At 44.3% G+C, this 24,185-nt stretch overlaps 1 protein-coding gene across 2 annotated transcripts in view; it reads right to left on the minus strand.

Annotated features, from left to right (window-relative positions):
• The window catches only part of MIB1 (MIB E3 ubiquitin protein ligase 1), a 140,006-nt gene that overhangs the window by 12,280 nt on the left and 103,541 nt on the right, over positions 1-24,185 (minus strand). For both annotated transcript variants that reach the window (XM_075826357.1, XM_075826358.1), the window contains exons 13-14: positions 10,768-10,900; positions 381-467 (exon numbers count right to left, since the gene is read on the minus strand). In XM_075826357.1, coding sequence (XP_075682472.1) covers positions 381-467; positions 10,768-10,900 — 220 coding nt within the window. The remainder of the gene's footprint in view (positions 1-380; positions 468-10,767; positions 10,901-24,185) is intronic.

Genomic DNA, 24,185 nt, shown 5'->3' on the forward strand with positions numbered 1-24,185 from the left:
GCATAATTGTGAAGTACCAATCTAAGGGAGACTACAGCGGGATATGTATTAGCTAAAAAGGTACGCCTAACAAATTGTCCATTGGCCATACATTATTGGAGCACTGGCATGCAGGACGTGTCTCAATGCATCCTATGTGTACATTGAGATTCTTCCAATTTAACCAATAATCCGGTACAGGCATGGTGGAATCGAACCACTATACGAACTATTGCCACTGCTATAAGGATATGGCCATTTTTAAATTTTGCGTAAAATCCCAAGCACTCTGCAGCAAAAATTGCATTCACAGATGTCTTTGCCTACTGGATCCCCTTAAGAATTGTGGTGGTGAAAAAAATATGTAGTACTAGTCATTAATAGTAACAATATTATCTTACCCTGACAATCTGTGTATGTTGACGTTCCACAGCCAGATGCAGAGCGGTCTGCTGGTTTACATTTTGAATGTCTAAGTTGGCACTGCCCTGAAAGGCAAGAAAAATTTAGTGTCGATTAGTAGAAACAATCTCTCTAAAATTCAATGTTCTATATACAACCTGTTTAAACAGAACCTTTCACTAGATTTGGGGCCACTAAACCACCAGCATATCGATATGCAGCTAGTGTTTAGTGTTCCAAATCCGATCAGGTTGAAACCGGCCGGTTAGGCAATAGTTAGGATCCTCTTAATAACTAAATATTATATCTAATTAAGGCCTCCACACACAAGATTAGCGGCGTCCAAAACCGTGGATTTTGCTGGGAGCGGTCAGTCATCTAATGTGGGCCTCCGGACTCTCCTCCGACATATTACGTTGAGGGAAAGAAGGATTGGGTGTGTTGAATTTCAAGGCCCGATCCTCTTGCTCTCAAGGGAAATAAGCTGCTACAAGAGGGGTCTGGCAGCGGCCTACTCTCCTCTCTACTGAAACCACATGCATGCTCATCCATACCGAGCATCAATGTGTATGTGGAATTCGTTAGTAACAGCTGTCGGAGGAATGATCGTTGAAAGTGTATGGCAACCTTAAAGGCTATATTACAGTACCAGCTATAACTCACTACACTAGAAGTAATGTAATTACACAATTAACTATTTATGTAGATTAATTTAATATATAAATTGTAAAGGCTGTTCTAAAGGCAATTATACTCCTTAAAGGAGAACTTCAATACAATTGATCTTCTGACATGTCAGATACTGTACAGATACTGGCTGTGAAACAACCAGAGGAATCACAAGTTGAAAACACAGTCGGGAATGGAAGCTGTATACTACATGATTACGCTATGTTGCTGGGCTGGGGAGAAAAGAACCGTACGAAACCGATTGGACAGCGTCATCCAGAAAACACTACACCACCCAGAGAGAAAAGAAAAAGCATAACCTCCCATTTGGCAAGTATAGCCAAATTAGTATATTTAGAAAAATGCTCATTACTTAGCAAATAATAAACTTTTTTTTTTTTTTTTTAAATCACACTGTAGTTATCAGCATCATAGTGCCTATTAGGTTAGTTAGGAGATAGGACATTAATAAACTAGTGACAGATCCTCTTTAAAGGGGGTTTCCTACTAAGACATTTATCACCAATCCTCAGGACCCTCACCAATCACTAGAACAGAGGTCTTGACACCCGTTCTCACTGCACGATCGCAGCGATGAGGATTTTGAATGGAGCAGCTGTCGCTGTACGTGGCTGTTTCCGTTGGCCCCATAGACATTGAACGGAGCGGCAGTGGAGATGCGTGTCTGCCGCTCCATTCAAAATCCGTCCCACTGTGATCCTGTGGATAGGTGATAAATGTTCTTAGTGGGGGAAACCCCTTTAAGCCCCTTTGACAGCACACAGCTATTGACATGAATAGACCTTTATTTAAAATGTTGTATGGGATTTTCAGTAACAGAAATCTCTGGTCAGTGCCAAAGAGGTTTGAGCTCTCTTTGGAGCCCTTTTGTTATGGAAATCAGTAATTGTTCAAGATCACAGAATTCACCCATGTATCGAACACATATCAGATCATCTTGACTAGTTTTTTCCCTTCAAACAACTTGCTCTACTCCATAAAATCACCAGTATGATATTTGTGGGGGTATGCTCGCAGACTATGACAATCCCCACAAGAAACCGCAAATCAAAGCCTGCTCCTTATATAAACAATAAAACTAATATATAATAAAACAGAAGGCATGTATAGGCTGACAAATCAAATAAAACTAAGGTTACATGTGATGCATATTCCCTAAGAAATTAAGTTGCTATTCATGACATGACAAAGTTCACAAATTCTCCTGTGTGTAGTCAAATATATATCCCTCCACAATCACAAACTATCCCAATTGTCATCAGATCCTCAACAAATTAAGTGAGAACGGCAGATCAATAGGAGGTATATGGTGGAGAACATGAAAACATTCAGCAACTACCAGAATGTATAGTACAAGAGATAACGGGTTACAGCATGATCTCACAAACTCTAAATGTGAGATGATTACAGGTATAGGAAGCGCAGGTGCGAGCAAAGAAAAACCACTGCCTTGCAGAGCGGATTATTAGGCTAGGGCTCCGTAGGAACTTTTGGTCACGCAATGGTCATGGCAAAATCGGAGGTTAACCCAAACATTGCAACCTCAATGGGAAAAGATGCTTGATCTTCTGGCTTTTCTCCTGTAGCAAAACACTACAGTACAACCATGACTGTCACGTGACCAAAAGCCGCCGAGGAGCACTAGCCATAGATCAAAAATAGCCTGTGGTGATAAACAGATATTGGATGTAGGAGCGAAGCTTAGCTTTGAGAGACTTGTACAGGCATACAGTCCAGGCACAGCTGATAATCTCAGTATGTAAGTATGTATGCATTTTATGTTCGTATTTCTTCTGTACAAAAAGTGGCTGCCATCAGTAAAACAAAAATATTGTTACAACAAAATACCTTCAGTTATACATTTTGAAGAAGGTGCACCAAGTGTGAAGGTTCAAGTTAATGTTTGGTAAATTATTTCCCCCCCACCATTCCTCAAGATCAAAAGAGCTGCAAAAAGGGATTTTTTGAGAACTCATCGTTAAGAGCTTTTCGTTGTTGCCACTAGGAGGCGCGACACTAAGTATAAAAGTGTTGGCTTCTTCTACAGGCACTGAGCTAATTTAGTCTGTACAGAAGCAGCAGGAGAAGCAGAACACAAAAGGTAAAGAAAAAACAATATCAGAACCAGAAACCATGGCTAATGGACAACCATATCAACTGCAGAAACAAATGAGCGGGGGCTGTGTTCCCCAATGGGCAGGACGAGAAAAGGAATTTGCAGTGAGTATTCAAAAATTCTCCTATTCTAGTTAGTCTCATTGGGGGACACAGACCGTGGGATGTCCCAAAGTAGGCCCATGGGGTGGGAACAGAAGACTAAAAGGATGTAATAATCTACTCCACAGATACCTGCAAGTCCTTCCTACCAAGGGAAGCATCCACTGAACCAAAAGTATGCACTTGGTAAACATGTGCAGAGAAGACCAGGTAGCCGCCCTGCACACCTGAAGAACAGAAGCATGATGACAGCCCAGGAAGCACCAACCTCCCACTAGTGATTTGGGCTCTAATCTAGAACATGGTTTCCCTTCCCTTGACCCGATAGACCTCACGAATGGTCAACCGACTCCATCAACCGATAGTAGCCTTAGAGGCAGCTAAGCCCTTCATCGGAATTTCCAGGATCACAAACAAAGATTCAGATCTGCAGAAAGAGGAAGTCAGGGAGAGGTAGACCGAAATGAACGGAACACATCAAGATTGTGACGAAGGTGTACCTTAGGATCCACCAGAGGCAGCCAAAAGGACGGTAAAATTATATCCTTGTTAACGTCGAAGGAGGAGCCTGCCTTGGGCAAAAAGGAATACGTGAAAGGAAAAGGAAGAGGACGAACGGCGCTCCTCTAAGGTAATACGGTTTGGAAAATGGGTAATGAACAATACATAGTGAGCTGGTTTACTCACCGAGTTTTGTTGTGCTAACGTAGGAACAACACTACTGCTTTGCATTGGTAACGGAGATGATCTCTCTTTAGGTGTCGGCTGCCACCCGCTGCTATCCCACGGGTGAAATCCACTTTTCCCAGGGAGAAGGAATCAAGTAGAAGGGAGAAAAAGTGCAGCATTCGGAACACGTCGCCTGACCGGTAATTATTCAGTGGAAGTATATTACATAGGTATACGCAGTGGCGTAACTACCGCGGTAGCAGCAGTAGCGGCTGCTACGGGGCCCGGGGCTTGAGGGGGCCCGTGCCGCCAGCCGACACGCCCTCCCAAATGCCCGGTGGCGCCGCTAGCAGCCGTTATGGCTGCTAAAGGGGTAGCACCGTTACTGTGGGGCCCGCGCCACCGAGCCTTACACAGGCACTCTCATGCCTGTAGGTGTCGCTAGCACCGGAGGGGGCCCCGGTGCTAGCGGCAGCCAAATACATGTATTAGCACTGAATGGCCGGGCATGTTCCGTGCCTGACCATCCAGTGCCTTACAATGACACTGATTGGCTAGCGGCGCGATGACATCATCGCGCCGCTTCCATGCTTGGAAGGTGCTGATCGGCGGGGCAAGTCATTCTGCCCCGCCAATCAGCGTCATTGAAGGACGCTCATTCAGCTCCTGCAGACATGCTCAGAAGAGAGCATGTCTGCATCACCAGTGAACAGCGTGGGAACCGGAGAATGTGAGTATGGCAATTTTATATATTTTTTTCCTCATAAAAATGTGAATGGCATTATCTATAGTGGGGGTCGTCTTTATGTGGGCTATTATATATAGGGGGGTCTATATGTGGGGCAGTAGCTACAGGGGGGTCTATATGTGGGGCAGTAGCTACAGGGGGGTCTATATGTGGGGGTGTGGGCCACTATATACAGGGGGGTCTATATGTGGGCCACTATATACAGGGGGGTCTATATGTGGGCCACTATATACAGGGGGGTCTATATGTCGGGCACTAGCTACAGGGGAGGTCTGTATGTGGGGATGTGGGCCACTATCTACAGGGGGGTCTATATGTGGGGCAGTATATGTGAGACACTATACAGGGGTGGGCTATATGTAGAGCACTATCTATAGGGGAGCTATTTTTTAGGGTACTTTCTATAGGGGTGGGCTATGTGTGGGACACTATATACAGGGGTGGGTTACCTGTGGGGCACTAGCAACAGGGTGGCTATATGTAGTGCACAGTCTACAGGGGTGGGCTATATGTGGGACAATATCTACAGAGGTGGGCTATACGTGGAGCACTAACTATAGGGGAAGCTATATGTAGGGCAGCACGGTGGCTCAGTGGTTAGCACTATTGCCTTGCAGCTCTGGAGTCCATATGTGGGCACTATCTACAGGGGCTTCTATGTAGGTCACTATCTACAGGGGGCACTATCTACAGGGGGCACGGTGTGTGTGTGTGTGTGTGTGTGTGTGTGTGTGTGTGTGTGTGTGTGTGTGTGTGTGTGTGTGTGTGACAGTTATATTTAGATGTGTTGAGAATTTTAACTTTGTTTACAGGTGAGGAAATGTTTTAAAAGTGAGAAGCTGTAGACATCTAAACGGAAAACTGCAGAAATGGGTCATGGCCGGGAGAAATCCATCATAGATGTCTGAACCGGAGGGAGAAGAAAAGAACTAGAATCTGAGACGTCACCGGTGAGTCACTTAATGTAAATGTTTATTCTGCCTCTAATCAGTATTGTAGTCACTGTATGATCTGCAGCGAGATGATGGTGGTATGATTTTTTTTTTGTGAAACTGCATCTCCCAGCATATCCTTATCATTGTTTCGGCCATGCTGGGAGCTGTAGTTTTACGCCGTACAAACCTATGCGCAGTGCGTAACTACCGCTATAGCAGCCGTAGCGACTTCTACGGGGCCTGCAGCATGAGGGGGCCCGTGCCACCCGCCGGCACGGCCCCTCCCATGGCCGGAGGCTCCGCTAGCAGCCGCTATGGCTGCTACAGCGCGACGCCACTGAAGGGGTTGTTCCTACAAAAGACATGCATCCCCTAACCACAGGATAGGGGATACATGTGGGATCGCTGGGACGCCCAGCGATGAGGAGAACGGGGGACCGAAAGTCCCCCCTAAGTTCTCCATGACAAACCTCGGACTTCCGTAGTCTGTCTGCAGCTCCATGGAAATTACTTGCGCACCGGTCGTGCTTGTGCGCATGCGTGACCAGCGCTCCTTTCATTTTATTGAGCTGCGCAGACGCCGGAAGTCCGAGGTTAGTCATGGAGAACTTCGGGGGACTTTCGCTCCCCCGTTCTCCTTATCGCTGCCAGCGATCACACATGTATCCCCTATCCTGTGGATAGGGGATGCATGTCTTTTGTAGGACAAACTATAGGCCGTTTTTTTTTTGTTGGGCGTAATCTACAGGGGGGCTGTGTATGGTGCTATCTATAGGGGGCGCTGTGTCGTGGAATCTATAGGGAGGCACTATCTACAAGGGGGGGGGGGTTGTGTGATACCCAGCAGAGGGGGGGGGGCCCCCAGTCAAAAGTTTGCTATGGGGCCCAGTCTTTCCTAGTTACGCCCCTGGGTATACGTATTTTATGGTCACATACTACGCGTTTCAGGACCGGACAGGTCCCTTCCTCAGGTTTATACAACAATCCACAAAAGGAGACATCCTTTTATACATACAAAAAAGACCGGGAAACAAAGGATACATTTTTCCCGGATAACAGTTACACTTAATTTTGAAAAAAAAAGGGAGGAGTGAGGATTTCCCAATTAGCTGACGTCAATTTTTAGTGTAGAAACAGCAGCAATGTGCAGTGGTAGCCTTCTGTTATGTGGGAAAAACGTATCCTTTGTTTCCCGGTCTTTTTTGTATATATAAGAGAACGGAGGGCAAACCACGATCCAAGCTGTCCAGGAGGAACGACAGAATCCTGGACACAGAAAAAAACCTAGTGAGGATGATCAAAGAAGAAGATCCCCCACTTAGACAGGCCCTATGGTCACAGAACTGTGGCTTTAAATAGGTTGAATTGGTCCCATAGAGATACCAGAGTGATGACTGCACATGCTTCAGGATCCAAAGTGACATATGAATTAGGAAACCTGTCCGTTTAATCTGGACACCATTAAAGGAACAGTGTCATCACAAATTATTTTTTTATATGTTAAAGATGTTAGTGCTTTATTAAAAACGTTTATATTCATTTGTGTGTTTGTGTTTTACTTTTTCTTATTTTTACACTTTTTCTTCCCTATGGGGGCTGCCATTTTTTGTTCCATTTCTGTGTGTGTCGATTAACGACACATACAGACATGGAATACGGCAGCCACAGTCCCATAGGGACTGCGAACGGCTCCCGTCCCATTGACTGCAGTGTACGGCGTCTGTGTGGGAACTGCGCATGCGCCGCTCCCACACAGTCCTATTCGAAATTGGCGCCGTCCGGCGCCATTTTCCTGTGGACCGTAAGTCGCGGCCGGACAGTAATATTACTACTTCCGGTCGCGGCTTCCGGATTTGTGCACTTGCACCAGCGGCAGCAAACGGAGCGGACGGGCCGGAGGGAGCCGCGGCGGCAGGAGCAGGTAAGAGATTTCAATGTATGTTCGTGTTTGTGTGTGTTTACTACTGTATGTAAACCTACTACACTGTGGGTTAGCTCAAAAAATGGCGACACACAGTGTAGGAGGTTACACCGTTCAAACCCCTCGTTTATCCCGGCACTAGCCAGGATAAAGGAGGGGGGGATGCTGAGAGCTCACTAGAGCGAGGGCTTTTAACCCAATGTTGCAATGCTGCAATTTTGGGAACAGCTCCATCTAGTGACCAAAAATGGGTAGTATTATAAATTAGAAATAATTTATAATAATTCCTAACTCGTGCAAAAAAAAAAAAAAAAATTTGAACAATGTTTAATCACCCACACACTAATTGTTTAATTTTTTAAAAAAAAACATGTTTTTCTGGCAACACATTCCCTTTAAGTATATGTGAACACCTCGTCATGAAGAAACCACTCCCCTGGGTCGAAGCATTCGCGTCGGAGAAAAAAAAAGTGACCCAATTGTCGACTTCCGAGATTTGCACTGCCGAGAAAACAGGAACGTGGAGCTCCGCCCACCCCATTATCTTCATGGCCTCTGTCATTGTCCCGCATACCTGTGCGTTTCCGATAAGCTACTGCTGTGACCATGTCCATCTGGACTTGACCTGGGCAGCCGGACAGAAGAGTAGTCCAATGTCAACGACAAAGGAAGATCACTCTCTATTCCAGTAGGTTGATGGGAAGACAGGATTCCTGGTGGCACCACAGGCCTTGTGCCGTGGGCATCCTGCCCCGGAAAAAGAAGCCGAAGCAGACGAAACCCAAAGTCAGGCGCCTACTTGTCATGCTGCTTTTAATTGATGAGCCTGTGAGGTTTTATGCCTTTTTGCGTATAATAAACCACTGTGTTCATGTTATCAAATTGTGCCAGTTTTACACTATTGTGGACTTATTTATCCGCTTGCTGAAATCTGTGCAACGGGAATATCCCAGTAAATCGGGCTGAAGTATTTACCTTGCTAAAGAAACAGCGTGCAAGAGGTGCGGTGTGTGTACCAACTACATTCAAGCGGACTTAAGAGCCTGGAACCTACGAATCAAAGAGCAGTCATGGACCATTTTGAAGCAGGCGGCAGACCAGCATTTAAGTCTGACAGTTCTGCGGATGGCAACAATGGAAGCCGAGGTGTTGGCCACAAGGCGTCCTGCATCCAGAGGCTTTGCATAGATATTTGGTGGCAATAAGACAGTCGAGGAGAGAAGCCCATTATTTCTTCAGTGAGTGCCCAAGAGAGAAAACCGCAACGGAATTGGCAAACCCATTCAATGAAGGGACTGTTGACCCAAGCAGTAGGAAAAAATGTGCTCAAGACCAGTAGCTTCATGAGGAGGTTCTAGAGAAGGACTCTATGAGCCGGTCCAAATGGATCGTGCAACGAGGCTTCGCCCACCATGGGAAGAGTAGTAGCCTTGGCCAGGCAAGAGATAGTAGGGGTCCACTGCTGGCGATTTAGCACATTTTTAGTAAAATATCTTCCACAAAAAAATATATTAGACCCAAACACACTGTCTGTGAAAAATTCTTGTCAGGATGCTTTCATTCCTAGGAGAGTACCTCTTCAAACTCTGTGTGAAAGGGAAAAGACTTGTAAGACAGTCTGGGATGGTGGAAGTGACTGTCTCAGGTTAGGGTGACTGTTTCGGATCAGTGACATATCAGGTGTCGCGGACAGCTGTGATAATACTGTCCACTATAGATGACAATTTAGAGTACTGATCCTCATCCAGTTAGAATCTGAAATTCCTCTTTCAGATAAAACCTCCCCTAGGAGGGGAAGAAGCAGCAGACCGCTCCCCGGGTAGTGACGAGGAGACCATAACAATTTTTGGGGCCTGCTACGTGAGGAAAATGTGGATGGAGAGTCCAAAGAGGGCTGGTCTAAAAGGTGGACCAAAATCATGGACTTTTGTGTCATTAGTGAAGTCACCAACGACCTGGGAAAGTGAAGGGGCCCACTCCAGTATGCACGTTCAGAACTAGGCGTGGGCAATGCTGGGGGGGGGGGTGGAGCCACGGATGCTTGGTTTGATAGCCAGCATGCATCTCACATAAACGTAGGCTGAATGAATTTTCGGCCGCATGTGAAGAAAGCATAGTGAGTTACATCGCTTGCCTGTCGGGAGGATTGTCCTCTGCTGTCTGACATAGCAGTAGATGGGTTACCATGTCGCACTGCAACAACTGGGTAGAAGTTGGTGACAATGAGTCCTCTCAAGTACTGAAATAAGGCAAGTCTAGTACCATCCTGAAAAGGGTGTATAGACTGCCTGAGGTTACCTAGCTGCCTGCAATTAAACTGACTCAGTCTGGAGAAGGAGCCTGAGGGAAAAAATAATACTTCAGGGCAGACCCTACCTATTTCCAGAGTGTAGTGCAATCCTAGCACCAACAGCAGTAGTGGCCAAGCAAGAGGTCGTGTGCGCTGTGCTTCCGGAAGTGAGAGCAGAGTGTGGGAGAAGAGGATCTGACCCTTCCCTGTAGCGATTAGATGCCAAGCAAGAGGTCCTGTGTGCTGTGCTTCTGGAAGTGAGAGCAGAGTGTGGGAGAAGAGAATCCGACCCTTCCCTGTAGCGATTAGATGCCAGCAGTCATGTGGTGGTTGTGCACCAATTGCTAGAGAGGACCAGAAGCCAGGAACCAAGCCCCTCAAGATGCAGAAGATGGGCAGAAAATGGTAGCCATGATTAGAAAAAAAATTCGGCCCAGGAAATCTAGATATTAATTGCAGCGAACAGTGCGGCAGCGCCAAAAATGTGCTAGGTGCCTAAGAGTACAGCCAGCTTTACTCCCAAAGGCACAGGACCAGCCGGGATGCCCACCTCCATTTGCCATCTACAGATGGGGTGGGACACTCGTGGTGAGCCAGGGGGGCCACCCTTAGGCTGGTGGACGACAGAGGTTCCTGCGTGATTGTCTTAATTTGGGCAGGGGAATAACCGCGCAGGTAGATACTGAGCGCACACCAGAAAAGGAGGAAAATACGGTGACAGCTTTGCCTTTGTTTCCCAGCTAGAATAGAGGAAAAGATAGAAGCTAACAAAAACTGAATTAGCGAAGTGCCCAAACTTTTTTTTTTCCTTAGTGTCACACTTCCTAGTGGCAGCAGAATATACCCATGGTCTGTGTCCCCCAATGAGGCAAACAACAAAAGTGGTTTATGCATCGCAATAATGTTGAGGTCATACCTGATGAACTAGCAGTTCTGCCACTTCAACATGATTATTAAGTGCTGCCAGGTGCAATGCAGTGTACCCATCATCCTTCTTCTCGTCAACAATCCACGGCCGAGGTAGTTTTGAAAGCAACACCCGCATGGCACTACAGAAGAATAAAAATAAAAGTTTAAAATACATGACAATATTGTCCTATACTACTTGCAAAGCTTTTATTATAGGATAGACTAAATAATAAGAACTGTATTCTAGGTACCCCAGGTAACTGTCTCCACCTCCCACCATCCCTGCTAAGGCCGATTCTTAATATTACAACCAGATCACAGGAAATGAATAATAGTAAATTCATGCAGCACTTAGTGTTGACTGTAGAAGCCACCAAATGCTTAAAACATAAGAGGAAATACAGCAATTCGGATATGGTGAAAATAAGAAGATGATCAAGGTAAAATGTATTTGTGTATAGGTTCAGATAGCACCAGATACGTGGAAGGGTGAGGTTTTGCACGGATAGGGGCCCAACCCAAACATAAATAAAAGAGTATCTGGCACACCAATTTTGAAACAAAGGTATTTTTTTATTTTGTTTTTGTTTTTAATGCCAGTGGCAGAGTGCAACGTTTCGGTCTAGGTGACCTTCATCAGGCACTGAGCCGTGCTGGGAAACGGAATTGACGAGCGCTAGTTGTGCTGATAGCGGCTGGCCGCTGTATCATGGCGCACCCATGATACAGCGGCCAGCCGATATCAGCACCACTAGCGCTCGTCAATTCAGTTTCCCAGCACGGCTCAGTGCCTGATGAAGGTCACCTAGACCGAAACGTCGCACTCTGCCACTGGCATTAAAAACAAAATAAAAAAATACCTTTGTTTCAAAATTGGTGTGCCGAATACTCTTTTATATTCAAGGTAAAACGTAGTTACATCGGTGAATAAACACATCTTTTTTCCCCCCTACATTTGAGTGCTGCCTTTCCTCTTGTAACCTATATAAAACAGTTGGCTGGTCGATGCAAAGGAGCCATTCGTTTTGTAGACTGCAGGCTAATTTTTGATATGGGGTTCAGCATTTTTTAATTACACCCCTGGCAGTTACCATTTAGATGGGTAGTGTATATACTGCTCAAATATGGGATCCTCACCTTTTAGGAAAAAGGGTACCTAACATGGCCGTTTTTAAATTCGATCTAGTATCAACAAAAGTGTAGTGGTGGCTATGCATCTGTTCTAAAGTTAAGAGGAGTCACTGGCTCCGCTATCTCCATAACTTCCATAGACTTCAGTAGAGGGCCACACACGTGCAGCCACCTCTCCTATATGTGGCTGTGACGTGGGGTCCCTGACGTGTCCAAATATTATACCCAGGAACCTCTACAAACCATAAAAAAAAACAGAAACCCGGTAAACCTCTTAAAGAGAACCTTTCACCTCGCCATACATGTGCAGCTGAGCGCAGCATGTAATTGGGAGGGCTGCACAAATCCTGGGGCACTTTCCATTTTTTTCTACCTCCCTCCCTTATTTAGATATCGGTGCCGTTATATTTAGCGCCCAATATTGAAATAAACCCCTAAACAGTCAACGGGGCGTGTTACTATGGCTGTGACACTGTCCAATCAGATATGGACGGTGGCACAGCAAGAACAGCAGAGAAAGTGCACGATCTCTCTCTTCAGTTTCGAAGATCAGTCTTTTCACCCGAACTGGCAAGGGGGCGTGTCACTGCTACGGACAGTGTAAGCGCTCCCCAGCTCTTACACTGTCCGTAGCAGTGACACGCCCCCTTGCCAGTTCGGCAAACAAAGTACAAGACTGATCTCTCACAAGAGCTGAGAGCTCCTCTCCACAGCTCTTCCACTGTCCGTAGCAGTGACATGCCCCCTTGCCAGTTCAAGAGAAAAGACTGATCTTCAAAGCTGAAGAGAGAGAGCGTGCACTTTCTCTGCTGCTCTTGCTGTGCCACTGTCCATATCTGATTGGACAGTGTCACAGCCATAGTAACACGCCCCCTTGACTGTTCAGGGGTTTATTTAAATATCGGGCACCAAATATAACGGCACCGATATCTAAATAACGGAGGGAGGTAGAAAAAAAATGGAAAGTGCCCCAGGGTTTGTGCAGCCCTCCCCATTACATGCTGCGCTCAGCTGCACATGTATGGGGAGGTGAAAGGTTCTCTTTAAATAAGATCCTGAAACAATACATGTGACATTGTACATAGCCATTTCATTTTATACTTTCTACTAAAGTGAGCAAAACAACACAACTATAGGCATCTATTTGTCTGGAGAACAACCTACTGCCCATTTCCAACAGTTCATCAGTTCAATAGCAACCTGCCCTTCTAAAGAATAAATTGTTTTTTTTTAATACAAATTCTTTAGAAAGAGAAAAAAAAAAGCATGCTAAATGGCTTTAGTTTGGCAGATTTTATGCTGTTATTTTAACCCCTTCCCGACATTTGACGTACATGTACGTCATGGAAAGCATTGACTTCCCGCAAAATGCCGTACATGTACGTCAAACGTTTGGCACCGGCTCAGAAGCTGAGTCGGTGCCATCGTCGTCGGATCTCAGCTGTATCTTACAGCTGACATCCGACTGTAACGGCGGGGACCGAAATTAGCTTCGATCCCCGCCATTAACCCCTTAAGTGCAGCGCTCAAACGCGATCGCTGCACTTAAGGTGTTTGCAGCTCATCGGAGCCCCAGCAATGAAATTGCCGGGGTTCCGGTGGCTGCAATGGCAACCGGAGGCCTAATACTGGCCTCCCGGTCTGCCTAGCACCGAAGCCGGTCAAGATCCGCCCGGCGGCGGAGCCTGATCGGCTTCCGTAGCTGCCGGCAAGATGGCGCCGGGTCAGGAGCTGATCCGGCGTCATCAGCGGTGGAGGTCAGCTGTACTGTACAGCTGACATCCACCTGTAACGGCAGGAACCGGAGCTAGCTCCGATCCCTGCCATTAACCCCTTTGATGCAGCAATCGAAAGCGATTGCTGCATCGTAGCGGTTACAAGCAGATCGCCAGCCCTGACAGGCAATCGGGACTGGCGACTGCTGTTATGGCAACAGGAGACACAATGGTCTCCTGCTCTGCCATTACGGAAGCCGATTTAGGCCCCGCCGGGAGGCGAAGCCTAAACGGCTTGCTGTCAGTGAATGACTGACAGATCTAATACATTGCACTACATAGGTAGTGCAATGTATTAGAAAAAAAAAAATCTGACCGTTGGACCTTCATGTCCCCTAGTGGGACTTGAGAAAAAGTGTAAAAAAAGTATAAAAAAGTGCAAAAAATAAAAGTTTGAAAACAATAAAAGTTTCAAGTAATCAAATAACACACAATCCCCCTTTTACTCTTATCAAGTCCTTTATTATTGAAAAATAATAATAAACCATATGTATTTGGTATCGCCACGACCGTAACGACCGGAGGTATCAAAATATTATATTATTTATTGCACGCGGTGAACAGCGTAAAAAAAACCCGTAAAAAACGTTACCAGAGTTTCTGTTTTTTGGTCACTTTGCCCTACAAATATTACAATAAAAAGTGATCAAAAAGTCGCACATATCCAAAAATGGTACCTATAAAAACTATAGCTCGTCCCGCAAAAAACAAGCCCTCATACAACTCCGTCGACAAAAAAATTAAAACGTTATGGTTTTCACAACTTGGCGACAGAAAAAATACATTCTTTTTACAAAAGTAATTTTATTGTGCAAAAAGTTGTAAAACATAAAAAAGTTCTATAAATTAGGTATCGCCGGAATCGTACTGACCCGCAGAATAAAGTTAACATGTAGTTTATAATGCGTGGTGAACTCTGTATAAAAAAAAAAACAAAAAAAGCTGTGCCAGAATTGCGTTTTTTTGTTTACCTAGCATCCCAAAAAATAGGATAAAAAGGTGATCAAAAAGTTGCATGTACCCCAAAATGGTACCAATAATAACTACAGCTCGTCCCGCAACAAACCAGCCCTCATACCGCTACGTCTATGAACAATAAAATCAGTTATGGCTCCAATAAGTCAGGAAATAAAAAAATATGCAGTTGTGCCCGAGGGGAACATTTCTTCTGTTTCAAGAGGCGATTTATCAAGGACCTAAAATTAGGGAACCAGGAAGGGGAGGGCCCAATCATATCCGCTGGAAGCGACGGTGCCCGTATTATACCAGGATAATACTTTCCCAGCAAAATTCCCCAAACTACAAAGGCGCGGAGTGTGGACCAAAAGGGGGATAAGAAATGACACCATTTATCAGTGCGACACCGGCCTGTGCAGAAAGGATTGCTTCACAGCGTAACACACATCTATGGATTATTTTTATTTTTTTATACCACCTGACTATGCCCCTTATATACTCCGCCCCGCTTACATGTACCCCCACATTATAAAACACCAGCAATACTCAAACAAATATAGTACCAAGCAAAATCCGCTCTCCAAAAGCCAAATGGTGCTCCCTCGGCCCTGAACCCTACAGCGTCCCCAAACAGCAGTTTCCTTCCACATATATGGCACCGTCATACCCGTGAGAACCCTTTTAACAATTTTTGGGGTGTGTGTCTCCAGTGTCATAAGCTGGGCATGACATATTTGCCACTGAATGGCATATCTAGGGAAAAATATAAATTTTTAATTTGCACCATCCGCAGCGCATTCATTTATGGAAAAGACCTGTGGGGTGAAAATGCTCACTACACCCCTTAATAAATGCCTTGAGGGGTGCAGTTCCATAATGGGGTCACTTATCAGGGGTTTCTTTTTATTATTTCACATCTGAGCCTCTGCAGTTGTGAACCAATACTTTGTAAATCGCCAAATTAGGCCTCCACTCCGCATGGTACTCTTCACTTCTGAGCCCTGTCATATGTCCAGACAAAAGATTAGGGCCACATGTAGGGTGTTTCTAAAACCGGGAAACACAGCATAATAATTAGAGGGCTGTCTTGTTATGGTGGCACAAGCCGGGCACCACATATTGGCATATCTATGGAAAAAAATCCCATTTTCACTCTGCAACATTGAGCGCACACTAATTTCTACAAAACACCTGCAGGGTTAAAATGCTTACTACACCCCTTGGTAAATGCATTGAGGGGTGTAGTTTACAAAATGGGGTCACTTCTGGGGGGTTTCCACTGTTTTGGGCCCACAGGTGCCCAGAAACCAATCCAGCAACATCTGCACTCCAAATGGCGGTCCTTCCCATCTGAGCCCTGCGGTTTGCCCAAACAGAAGTTTATGACCACATATGGGGTATTGCCGTACTCGGGAGAAATAGCTTTACAAATGTTGGGTTCTTTTTTTCCTTTATTTGTTGAGAAAATGAAAAAATTTGCGCTAAAGCTACGTCTTATTGAAGAAAAAGGACTGTTTTTATTTTCACTGCCTAATTCTATGAAACATCTGTGGGGTCAAAATGCTCACTACACCCCTAGATGCATTCCTCAAGAGGTGTAGTTTCCTAAATGGAGTCCCTTTTTGGTGCGTTTTCATTGTTTTGTCCCCTCAGGGGCTTTGCAAATGTGACCTGGCCTCCGCAAATCATTCCTGCTAAATGTGATCTCAAAAAGTCAAATAGTGCTCTTTCCCTTCTAAGCCCTGCCGTGTGTCCAAACAGACGTTTATTACCACATGTGGGGTATTGTTTTACTCGGGAGAAATTGCTTTACAAATTTTGTGGTGCTTTTTCTCCTTTAGTCCTTCTGGAAATGAGAAAAAATTAGCTAAACCTACATTTTCTTTGAAAAAATGTAGATTATTATTTTCAGGGCCTACTTCCAATAATTTCTGCAAAAAAACTGTGGTGTCAAAATGCTCACTATACCCCTAGATAATTTCCTCAAGGGGTATAGTTTCCAAAATGGGGTCACTTGTTTGGGGTTTTCACTGTTTTGTCACCTCAGGGGCTTTGTAAATGTGACATGGCCTCCGCAAACCATTCCTGCTAAATGTGAACTCCAAAAGCCAAATAGTGCTCTTTCCCTTCTCAGCCACGCCGTGTCTCCAAACAACCGTTTATTACCACATGTGAGGTATTGTTTTACTCGGGAGAAATTGCTTTACAAATTTTGCGGTGCTTTTTCTCCTTTAGTCCTTGTGGAAATGAGAAAAAAAATCGCTAAACCTACATTTTCTTTGAAGAAATGTTGATTTTAATTTTCACGGCCTACTTCCAATAATTTCTGTAAAAAACCTGTGCGGTCAAAATGCTCACTAGACCCCTAGATAATTTCCTTGAGTTGTCTAGTTTCCCAGATGGGGTCACTTTTGGGGGATTTTGACTGTTTTGGCACCGCAAGAGCCCTTCAAACCTGACATGGTGCCTAAAATATATTCTAACAAAAATAAGGCCCCAAAATCCACTAGGTGCTCCTTTGCTTCTGAGGCCGGTGCTTCAGTCCAGTAGCACGCTACGGCCACATGTGGGATATTTCCTAAAACTGCAGAAACTGGGCAACAAATATTGAGTTGCATTTCTCTGGTAAAACCTTCTGTGTTATAAAAAAAATTGTATTAAAAATGTATTTCTGCAGAAAAATATGAAATTTGTAAATTTCACCTCTACTTTGCTTTAATTCCTGTGACATGTGTAAAGGGTTAAGACATTTTCTAAATGCTGTTTTGAATACTTTGAGGGGTGAAGTTTTTAAAATGGGGTGACTTTTTTGGGGTTTCTAATATATAAGGCCCTCAAAACCACTTCACAACTGAACTGGCCCCTGTAAAAATAGCCTTTTGAAATTTTCTTGAAAATGTGAGAAATTGCTGCTAAAGTTCTAAGCCTTGTGAGGTCATAGAAAAATAAAAGGATGTTCAAAAAACTATGCCAATCTAAAGTAGACATATGGGTGATGTTAATTAGCAACAATTTTGTGTGGTATAACTGCCTGTCTTACAAGCAGATACATTTAAATTGAGAAAAATGCTAATTTTTGCAATTTTTCGCTAATTTTTGGTGTTTTTCACAATTAAAATACTGAACATATCGAGCAAATTTTGCCAGTAACATAAAGTCCAATGTGTCACGAGAAAACAATCTCAGAATCGCTTGGATAGGTGAAAGCATTCCGGAGTTATTACCACATAAAGTGACACGTCAGATTTGAAAAATGAGGCTCTGTCAGGAAGGTCAAAAGTGGCTAAAGAGGGAAGGGGTTAATGAACATCATTCAGCAAATACAACGTATACAAATATGATAGAAGTCGTTTGTGCATTTTGCTACTGTATACACACACACACACACACGTCATGTAGATAGAAAATGACAGATGTTTAGACTGACACTGGGACCTTATTAACCAAAGCGTTCACATTCTGTGTAATGAAAAGAGGTGTTGCTTAAAACTTCTATTTATAGTCTCCAGTCAGCTCCACCATTGCCTACACACTAATGAGACAGGGACAAATATACCCAAGTTCTCTCACCCATGTGCACATCAACCTCCTACTTACTAGCCTGCAGCACAATAGTTTCAGAAAACGCATTATTTACTGACGGTTGTAAACACAGCAAATTAACTTTTCATAAATATCTGGCAAAAACAAGTATTAACATTCTGATCAGTGACTTTCTATCTGGAATTTCAAGCGGCAGCAGTTGACACTTCTTTCATAATGTACCAGTCACAACACATCAGTACACAGCCATGAAAGCTCTACCAAATCCATTTGAAAACGTATACCAACACATTCTGACCGATCCCATTGACTAATAATGGAGTCCATAAGGGTTCCTGAAGGACTGGGGAACGCTAGTGTGAACAGAGCCATAGATTGTAAGCATGAGCTACAGTGGCCTCTGATTTTTCCTTTTATTGATGGTGCGCAGGAGATATTACACTGGCACTCCTGTATCTATAGAAGTCCCACAAATACCATGCATAAACTATTAGCGGTCCCAGCTGTGTTAATTTGTAAAAGGTGGTGCTCTGCGGTTAAACAGAAGTAGATACCTCGTATTGGGGAGTCCAATGGAATTTTCTTCATGTAACAAAATTCCTCACTATTACAAAAAAACTAAGCCTAGAGAGTGAAGGAGCCTATAAGGCTATATTCACACGACGTGAAAAAAAGGGATGTTAACAATGGATCAACTGTCAGTTAACTGTTTTTCATTGGTGGGTCTCAAAATTTTTAATCCATTTCTTGGCAGTCAAAACGTTTTTAACCGCCATATGCCATCAGTTTTTCATGGCCGTTAAAAAAAATAAAAATAAAAAATGAATTTTACCCGTTTAGTGTTTTCAGGGGGATGGGACAAAAAAACACCTCAGTGCCCATGTAGATAGTGCCACATTGTCCACTGTAGATAGTGCCACATTGTCCACTGTAGATAGTGCCACAGTTCCCAATGTAGATAGTGCTCACATAGAGCCACACACAGCGCCCATGTAGAATAGCACCAGTGTCCCCTGTAGGAAGTGCCACAGTGCCCATGTAGATAGTCCCACACCCCCCGTATATAGCACCAAACCCTAAATAGCAACACACCCCCTGTAGATAGTGCCACCTACTGTAGATAGAAACACACCCCCTGTAGTTGGCACCCCCCCCCCCCCAGTAGACTGCACCATCCCTTGTAGATAGCACCCCCACGGTCAGAGCGCTCTGGCCGGGGATTCCGCCGCTAGAGGGAGCCCCTGTCGTCTCCGTCCATATATTGACAGTGACGTTAGGGGCTCCGTTTAGGAGCGGAGTCCCCGGGCCAGAGTGTTGCAGACAAAAAATCTACAAACACGTCATCATGTTTGTGAGCTTTACCTGGGCTATCACATAAGTGACTCCCCTATCAGTATTTCAAGTAAAACTCTTATATACATTTTGTATATATACATCCATATCCTCGTTTCTTGGCATATATGTATTACATGCATATTATCATTTCAGACTTATGCTGTCCGGTTTCCATCTTCACACATTGTGGTCGCTATCATCTCTAACTTTTTTATGTAATAGTTTTTATGTATTTGTACGCAATAAAATGTATACGTTTTATAGCAACTAATGGTATATTGACAGCTTTTTAGGTTATCATCATCAATGATGAGTCATTACCAATGACCACATATCGGGCCTATATGTGCCTTTCCTCCTTGCTTCCATTTATTTAAAATCTTTATTTTTTGATATTTGGAAAAACAAAACAACAATGAAATACTTCTACAGCCACGTAGAAACCCATAAATACAGAGCAATATGCAATATTACAATCATAAGCCATATGCTCCATGCTTCCTTTTGATCATGATTGTGATTATATTATGAACAAGTGGAAGAGGGGGTTTATGTTTGTCCTCCTTGTCGGTTTGGAGAAAAAAATAAAAATCTGCCTCAAAATTTCTTAAGGAATTTTAACCCCTTCCCGACATGCGCCGTACATGTACGGCGCTGTCCGGAGGTGCTTCCCGCAAAGCCGTACATGTACGGCGCAGTGATGGTGCGGGCTCAGAAGCAGAGCCGGCACCATCACCGCGGGGTGACAGCTGTATTATACAGCTGGCACCCTCCTGTAACTGCCAGGACCGGAGCTATTCTCCGATCCGGCAGATTAACCCCTCAGATGCTGCGCTCAATAGAGCGCAGCATCTGATAGGTTTTCACCCGATCGGCAACCCAGTGATGCAATCGCTGGGTTGCTGTGGCAATCGGACACCAGAAAATGGCGTCCGAGTCTGCCTTGCACGGGAGCCCATGAGGACCCGCCTTCGGCGAGTCCTCATAGGCTTGCTGTCAGTGAGTAACTGACAGCGTTAATACACTGCACTTCGTATGTAGTGCAGTGTATTAGAGTAGCGATCGGGGCATCAGGCCCTCATGTCCCCTAGTGGGACAAGTCAGAAAAGTAAAAAAAAGTTAATAAAAATGTGGTAAAACAATAAAAACACACACATTTCAAATAAAAATAAAGCTAAACTGACTTTTTTCCCATAGTTAGTCTTTTATTATGGGAAAAACCGTAAAAATTAAAAAAAACTATACATATTTGGTATCGCCGCGTCCGTAACGACCCAAACTACAAAACTATTATGTAATTTATCCCGCACGGTGAACGCCGTAAAAAAAAAACATGAAAAACAACGCCAGAATCTTTGTTTTTTAGGTCACATCTCCTTCCAAAAAATTCTATAAAAAGTGATCAAAAAGTCACATTTACTCCAAAATAGTACTAATAAAAACTACAATCCGTCCCGCAAAAAATAATCCCGACACCGTTTAGTGCACGCAAAAATAAAAACGTTATGGGTCTTAGAATGACGACACAGAAAACAAATGATTTTATAAAAAGTGATTTTATTGTGCAAAAGCCGCAATACATAAAAAAAACTATATAAATTTGGTATCGCCATAATCGTATCGACCCGCAGAATAAAGCTAACATGTAATTTAGGGCGCACTGTGGATGCCGATAAAAAAAACAATAAAAAACGATTCCAGAATTGCTTGTTTTTGGTAATTTCCTTTACCAAAAAATGAAATAAAAAGTGATCAAAAAGTCGTATGTGTTCTAAAATGATACCAATAAAATCTACAGCCCGTCTCGCAAAAAACAAGCCCGCACACCGCTCAATCAACTGAAAAACAAAAAAGTTACGGCACCAGTAATGCGGTGATGAAAAAACATCTCAATGCGCAGGCCGGAGGGGAACATTCCTTCAGTTTCAGGGCCCTAGTATTTAGGAACTAGGAAAGGGAAGGGACATTGCACATCCGCTGGAAGCGAGGGCTCTCGTATTATACCAGCGCAAAACTTTCCCAGTAATATTTCCCAAACTACGAAGGAGAAAAAGTCCCCAAAAGGTGCAGAGCGTTACAGAAGGGGGATAAGAAAGAAAACCGTTTATCAGTGTGACACCGGCCTGCGCATAACGGATCGCTTCACAGCGTACCACACATCTATGGATAATTGTATTATTGACCCCATGATTATACCCTCTTATTATGCCCTGATGTACTCCGCACAGATTACATATGCCCCCACATTATAAACTGAAATACCAGCAAAACCCCAAACAGAACTGTTACCAAGCAAAATCCATGCTCAAAATGGCGGTCTATTCCTTCTTAGCCCTACAGTGTGCCCAAACAGCAATTTATGGCCACAAGTAAGGCATTACCATGCCCGGGAGAACCCGCTTAACAATTTATGGGGTAAGATTCTCTAGGGGCACAACATCTTGTGCGGTGAATGGGCAGATCAGTGGAAAAATTGCAATTTTCACTTTGCACCATCCACTGCGTATTCATTTCTGAAAAACACCTGTGATGTCTAAATTCTCACTACACCCCTTGATAAATGCCTTTAGGGGTGTAGTTTCTAAAACGGGGTCACTTTTGTTTGGTATATCAGGGGTTTTGCAAATGCAACATCCTGTCCGCAAACCATTCCAGCAAAATCTACGCTCCGAAAGATAAATACCGCTCCTTTTCTTCTGAATGCTCCCATATACGTAAACAGCCTATTATAACCACATATGGGGTGTTACCGTACTCGGGAGAAATTACTTTATAAATGTTGGGGTGCTTTTTCTTCTCTATTCCTTGTAAAAATGAAAAATGTTGATCTAAAACTACATCTTGTTGGAAAAAAAAAATATTTTTCATTTTCATAGCTTAAAGGAAGATTTTAACTTGCCATAGTCTTTTGACACTTTTTATCGCGTTTTTTTGCCAGCGATTCTCTTTTAGCGGTTAAATCAAATGCAAAAACGCTCAAAACAAGCGTCGCAGGTTTTTTTCTGTCTCTCAATGATTTCAAGATGGGGTCAGAGGTGGAAAACACTCGGAGAGAGCATGCCACTTCTTTTTTCTGCAAGCGGCCAAAAGCCTGTCGGGATAAAGAAGTCTCTGCCTTCCATTAAAATCAATGGGCGACGATTTGGGGCGTTTTCTTGCGCCGATTCCGACGCAGTGCCCACATCAAAATCAGTGCCAAAAAGACACCATGTGAACTACCCCGTAAATAACTACATAAAAAAGAAAGTTACCATATTAATGGCGCCTAAACTGTTTGGGTTGACAGGTCCGGGCATTAATTCATACATATTTTACATATACATACATGCCCCGTGCAGTTGTCATGTATATTAACGTTGGCAGCCTGGAACGGGGTTTAATGAGTGCACTGCTGCTTAATTGTAAGCAGCGCTGCACTCTCCTATCTAAATATGCAGCTTGCAAAACTTAGAAGCATTGCAAACCTGGAGAGGAGTTTAGAGCTCACTGAGATAACACTGGCTGGGGCCAGTGAGATAGAGGTGGGTGGAGGGGGCAAGCTCAGGATACAGAGATTAGTAGCTGGGTAAGTTAGAGGAAGGGGTTGGTGAAAAAGTGCCAGGTAGTAAATATGCCTGTTTTGCGGAGATTAGGGATGAAAGTCCAGTGCCAGCATCACTACAGCAGAGCGTTGCTCATAGCAACCAGGACAAGGACTGCTGTAGGAAGGATGGAAGTAGGAGTGCAGCAAAGGTCAGACAGATACTGGTGGTAGGGGATTCTATTATTAGGCGGACAGATAGGGTCATCTGTCACCGTGACTGTGAATGCCGAACAGTGTGTTGTCTGCCGGGTGCTCGGGTTCGGCATATTGCGGATCGAATAGACAGATTGCTGGGTGGGGGTGGGGAAGAGCCGGCAGTCATGGTACACATCGGGACCAATGACAAAGTCAGTGGGAGATAAGAGGTGCTTAAAAATGATTTTAGGGAAATAGGAAAGAAGCTAAATTCCAGGACCTCCATGGTAGTGTTTTCAAAAATACTACCAGTGCCACTAGAAAGACAGCAGGAGATTAGGGAATTAAATAAGTGGTTTAGAAATTGGTGCAGGAAGGAAGGGTTTGGGTTCATGGAGAACTGGGCTGACTTCTGTCGGCTACAGGCTCTATCATAGGGACGGCTTGCATCTAAATGGGTAAGGTGCAGCTGTGCTGGGGGAAAGATTGGTTAGACTGGAGGGGCTTTTAAACTAGGATCTGGGGGAGATAGGGTGGGGATACACAAACTGGGTTAGCAAGCCGAGTAGGGAGGTGACTAGGAATAAATACGGACCTAAGAATATTAACCAGTTAGTGACAGGCCCGTAGTCTTTTTACGTCGGTCACTAACGGGCCTTATTCCGATGCCATAGACTTTTACGTCGCGGCATAGGAATAAGTAAACAGAGCAGGGAGCTGTCAAATCTCCCTGCTCTCAGCTGCCAGATGTAGCTGAGGGCTGGGGGCGTCCCTGCTCTGCGTGTGAGATCGATATAAGTATCGATCTCACATGTTTAACCCCTCAGATGCGGTGCGCAATAGCGTCCACCACATCTGAGTGGTTTTGGAGAGAGGGAGGGAGCTCCCTCTCATCCCACCGACAACCGGCGATACGATCTCCTAATCGTCTCCTAATAAAGGCCCCCAGGTCTGCCTGTCATGGAT

This window comes from Rhinoderma darwinii, chromosome 5 (genome assembly GCF_050947455.1).
Source record: "Rhinoderma darwinii isolate aRhiDar2 chromosome 5, aRhiDar2.hap1, whole genome shotgun sequence".
In the NCBI taxonomy this organism is placed as follows: Eukaryota; Metazoa; Chordata; class Amphibia; order Anura; family Rhinodermatidae; genus Rhinoderma; species Rhinoderma darwinii.